Consider the following 5,342-nt stretch of genomic DNA (forward strand, 5'->3'; position numbering starts at 1 on the left):
TATGAATTCTTTGCAAGTGAAATGCAAAATGAGAGAAATAGAAGAAATATAGAGTTTATTAAGGTAGTAGGATATTGTGTACTCTGGGTCAACCTCAGAAAATGGTACTCATTGCTTTCATTCCTTTCTACTCTGGAAGTAAATTAATTATTTATACAAAGCCTACTGGTGTTCTGTCTATTGGTGGCATTCTCAGATATACAGAATTTTGGAGCTGGAAAGCATGGGCTCTACAGTTCACGTTTCAGCTATGTCACTTACTGGCTAATACTAGCTAATACCTTGGCAGATATTAACATGTTAATCCTCAGATTCTTATCTATAAAATGTAAAAAGTAAAAGCAATGAACATCTACTCACAAAGTTATTATAAGAATTCAATGAGCTAATACATGTAAAGTATATAGCACACATTTGGCAGCTATTATATTTCAATCCCTCAATTTCAAAGACACGGAATCTAAAGCATAAAAAGGCAAAAACTATTTTGTCCCAAATCACACAACTACTTAGTGGCAGAGTCAGAATTAAAAGTCAAGTCCCTTATGCTGCAGTTTAGTCACTTTGTCAACTATAGTTTGCTATATAGGATTGTCTCTCTGGCTTTGACCAAAACTTTAATTATAAAGTTGCAGGCCCTGACTACCAATAAAGTAAAAATGCAAAGATGGGATAACTACGTGTTGACTAATAGGTAAAATTAAGAGGCAAGCAGAGACATCGTGCAAAGGGGAATTTGTCCAGGAGGTGTTCATTGCTACTGGCCAAATGCTAAACTACCACTGCTCCCATTATAGGTGTGAAGCCTCAGGGCAATACATTCTAATCTTGATCATAACTTTATTCTGGAGTCTAAAAATATCCAGGACAACCAGCCGAGCAGCAAGAGTGTGATAGTTAAAGAATTGGTGACCTCTCTTGTGCTACACTAAGATCCTCTTACTCTTTTATTCTGAGAAGAAAGAAGATTAATTTTGAAATGTCCCTCTAACTAATATTTATAAATAAGGAACAGGATTGAGAAAGAAAGTAAGACTAATCATTTTTAGAAGTAACAGCAAAAATGTTACTAGAAATAGTAATAGAAACAAACATTGATAAGAGGCAAACAAACATTCATAAGAGGTAAACAAACCAAAAAACTGGAAGTTTGACAATGTATAAGCTCTAGCACGTTTTCCCCCTACAATGGTATAAACGAGGAGAAAAAGAATATATTCAAATGAAAATAAAAATAGTAAGAAATTGTAACCACTATCATTCAAAAACTGGAAGTTTGACAATGTATAAGCTCTAGCACGTTTTCCCCCTACAATGGTATAAACCAGGAGAAAAAGAATATATTCAAATGAAAATAAAAATAGTAAGAAATTGTAACCACTATCATTTAATCCTCTTTATCAGTCACCGCCAAGTAATTAGGAGATCTGGAAAATTTCCTGGACCTGGATTTTTGATGGCTAGAAAGAGAAACACTGATCAGAATAGCAGAGGAATGTTATCCCAAATATACAAATTAAGTGGGAAACAAAAGGAAAAAAAGGTAAAAGGAAATCAGAGAAGAGGAAGAGATAAAGGTTTTGGCAAATGTAGGGGAAACCTAAGAATTAGATACTTTAAAGAAAATGGCAAACCTGCACAAGGATTTGAGATGATGTATGATAATGTCAAGAAGCAACTCTCAGGCAAAACAGAAAGGAAAGTAATATCATTTGGTCAGGACTACGATGGGAAGTTTTGAAATGGAAAATAGAGAACTTGAGAAATAGAAGGCAATATAGCAAAGGCAACATTTCATCTTCTAGTTTGACTTTCTTCTAATACTTTTAGAAGAACATTATAATTTGAAACTTCGAATATACCTTATAAAGCAGATATTACTGTTGGCAAAGAGAAACCTAAGCACAGAGTGAGGGATAAGAATCTGGACAAAAATTCATCAAACCTGACTTTCAATGCCCTTGAATATACAGCCATCAGATGAAGATGAGACAAGCGAGATTATTTTGGAGGCAATTCTATGGTCTATGTCATTATTAAACAAATTGAGGGCATATTGTCAAGGAATGTCTCCCTTTGTCTAAGGAAAATCAAAAGTGTAATATAAATGAAAATCCAGTTAATTTGGTTCTTATGAAATTGTGCATATCCTGAATTAAGCAAAATGTGAAGAAATGTCTAATTTTCAGAAACTCTCTGAGAATTCCAGAAACCACAAGGTTATTATTTTTTTAAAATCACTGTTCTCATACCTTTACATTTTCCAGTGCACAGCACCCCCAATTTTACAAAGAGCTGATCTTTAGAGACAACCAATTCTAACAGGCAGCTGGAATAATTCATAGGTAGAAGGGCACATAGAATTATTCAAAATTCCTCAAAACCAGTAGAGAAGAGTGCCTTTAGATTTGTGACACCAGGGTATAAATATCCGCCAACAAAGCTAAAGTGCAGCAAAGCACAACTCCAGGAGATATCAACAGAACTTCAGTTAAATGGAAGGTTGGGTTAACCACAGTTGAGTAAACCTGAGTTGTAGTGTAATCTGATAAAGAACAAACAGCAAAGATTCTAGAACTGTAAACCACGTGTCTCTAACCCACCAGAGTTCTTTGAAAGAGTTAATCAAATAGTAGAAAAACAAAGACTGACACATATAACTTAAAAGTTGTTTTTTGTTTTTAGAAATAAGGTTTCTCAAATGAGGTTATTAAGAAAATTTAGTAGTGCTTGCTTCGGCAGCACATATACTAAAATTAGAAAATTTAATAACTGTTGTGGATTAAAAATTGATTAACAAACAATAAAGCAGGACCAACACAACGTATCCAGAGATTAATACAAGGCTAGTGCAGAAATTTGTTAGTGACCTAGAAGAAGCATATGTGGACAGACAAGGTAAAGGCTGATCACTGCCAATGACATAAAACTATACCCACTGTAAAGTCTGAAAGTGCTTGCCAAGATTCAGTGAGACTCCCTCTTCACAAAGTACAGAAACAAAAACTGATAGGTTCACAGTTAATAGTTAAAAAAACAAAAACAAACAACAAGACAGCGAGGTTTGCCAGAGTGAGAAAAAGGGCAGAATGAGATGATATGATAAAGATTAATAAAATAATGAATGGAAAAGAGAATGCCTACTGGTACCTCTTGTTTACCTTTTCCTTTGTGAAAACACAGAAACTTTACATAGAGCTTTATGATAATAGAAGTCAACAGATTCAAAATAAAAGAGGAAACCATTTTATGCAATGTATAATTAACCCATTGAACATGCTATCACAGGACATTAATAAGGCATAAAATTTATTGTGGCTCTCAAAGACCTCCAAGATATCAAAATATGGCTCTATAGTGAAATTATTTACGGTAAAAATTAAAATGGAGCACATAACTCATGCTTCATGGTATTAACTAGGCAAGATCAGGAAGGAAGTTTCCTTTCCAATTGCTGTATTCAAAATAATTTATGATTTCAACTTTTATTCCTAATTCCATCTTGCATCCAAATTAAATGATAGACTCATCCAAAAAATCTATACCATTTTTTCAGAAACACTCTTCCTGTTTGTTTCTAACTAGCACAGCCTTCCATTTCACCCAATTCTTTTACTTCACTTATCCCAGCTTTCTAATTATTGCCTAAGAAGTGATAATGAAGAACCACTAAACCATATATTTTAAAAACCCGTGTTTTGAAAAGAGTTCTATAATTTGTTTCATTTTCCTACCTTCTTTCTCTAAGTAGACAAAAATTTAAATGCATACAATACTTTGGTTCTGTTCACAGTCTGCTCATATTACAAAATAAAAATCTGAGTTTGGATGTTTAGATCATATTTAAGAACATTCTAACCTGTATCGAAAAGCTAGAGCAAGAAGTGTACGTTTATAAAATAAATTTTCATCAATAAACAACATCATTTTATGGAGTAAGACTGTCGAATGCCCATTAAAAAGGTACAGCCCTTTAGGCTCAGTCTTCGCCATGAGGATGAGCAATTGGTCTATGAAATGCTATGGCCCCAGCCAGTTAGTAAATTCAACATATAAAGAATAGGCTATGAATGAGTTAGACAAAATTCACAGCCTGAAAGCCTGAAAAAATGTGTCTGAAAAACTTTGTGGGTCAATAACACACATACGTAAAATTTAAATTTTTGAAAATGATAAGATTATGTGTGGACAAGACCAAAGTGATCAGGAGGCAGGTTTGCACCTTGTATCCATTTTGTAATCCAGTCCTCTCCATTTTGGGCTTAGCAATAGGGTGTCACACGTGGTATAAGGCCAGTAGTAGCACTCAAGCTTGACTAAAATTTAAAAGTGACACAGTAATCAAATATGCTCCAAAGGCATTCTAGAATTTCAGGGTGTTGCTGACCATTAAAATCAACCCCCTCAGTGCTCACTTCAAATTTAAATAGGATGTAAAGTACAGTCCTCAGGTCAATTAAATACAAGCCCATAAATTTCATCTATCTAAAAATAGTGCACAGAATATATCACTTAAATATTCTGAAAGGTTTTTTTATGTGTATCTAAAAAGGCTATACAATACTAGTTAAAAATAAGCAGACAGACAATCTTCTAAAATATAGGATTTATATATTTCTTCTTGAGTACAACATAAGAATGTGCTTTAGAATGGAACAAATAGAAAGCTAAGCAGCGTTAAGTTTTCTTGTATGGTATTTTGTTCAGGAGACCATAGGAAAAAGGCATATTTCAAACAGATGGAAAGTGAAATATAATAAAGTTATACTTGCCTGCATTAGTTTTCCTTCTGCTGGAGTTATTTCAGCAACACCAGCAAACACACCTTCCAGAGTGAGATTCAGTTTTCCTGTGGGGTCCATTTTCAAAGGGATCACTCTGATAATAGCTTTCTGCTCTGCTGATCTTTCAGACTCCACCGCTGCTGCCAGCACCAGTCCTGTGTGTCCAAAGCCTGCCTGCAGGGTAGCCATCAGCAGCCAGGGCCAGAGGGCAGCCAGCTGCAGCTGGTGGCCACCACTCATGCTACCAGCTGCAGCAATGCACTTTGGCCATACATACTGCTTCCACTAGCTAATTCCAAATGCGGGTTCTCAGATCCAGACAAACGGAGGAGAAGAGAATTTATGCTTCAGTTTCAGAATGCCAAGTCGTAGTTTTGGCCCTTCCTGTCTCTAAAGTATATTCCCCAAACAGGTAGCATTCCTGATTGGGCAGACAGGAGGGTGTTTTTAGCCCACTTCTGCTGCTGGTATGTCATTTTCTCCCATCTTCACTATGACTAGTAAAGATATCACCACTTCTCTTTGGAATTTCCACCTTTGCTTGAGATTAAGTGTCAC

At 35.2% G+C, this 5,342-nt stretch overlaps 1 protein-coding gene across 1 annotated transcript in view; it reads right to left on the reverse strand.

Annotated features, from left to right (window-relative positions):
- Positions 1–5,024, reverse strand: part of RNF43 (ring finger protein 43) — a 56,361-nt gene extending 51,337 nt beyond the window's left edge. Inside the window, exon 1 of the mRNA XM_008571262.1 lies at positions 4,773–5,024. Within this exon, the coding sequence (XP_008569484.1) occupies positions 4,773–5,024 (252 nt within the window). The remainder of the gene's footprint in view (positions 1–4,772) is intronic.
- Between the last annotated feature and the right edge of the window lie 318 nt (positions 5,025–5,342).

Source organism: Galeopterus variegatus, unplaced genomic scaffold (assembly GCF_000696425.1).
Source record: "Galeopterus variegatus unplaced genomic scaffold, G_variegatus-3.0.2 Scaffold673, whole genome shotgun sequence".
Classification (NCBI taxonomy): Eukaryota; Metazoa; Chordata; class Mammalia; order Dermoptera; family Cynocephalidae; genus Galeopterus; species Galeopterus variegatus.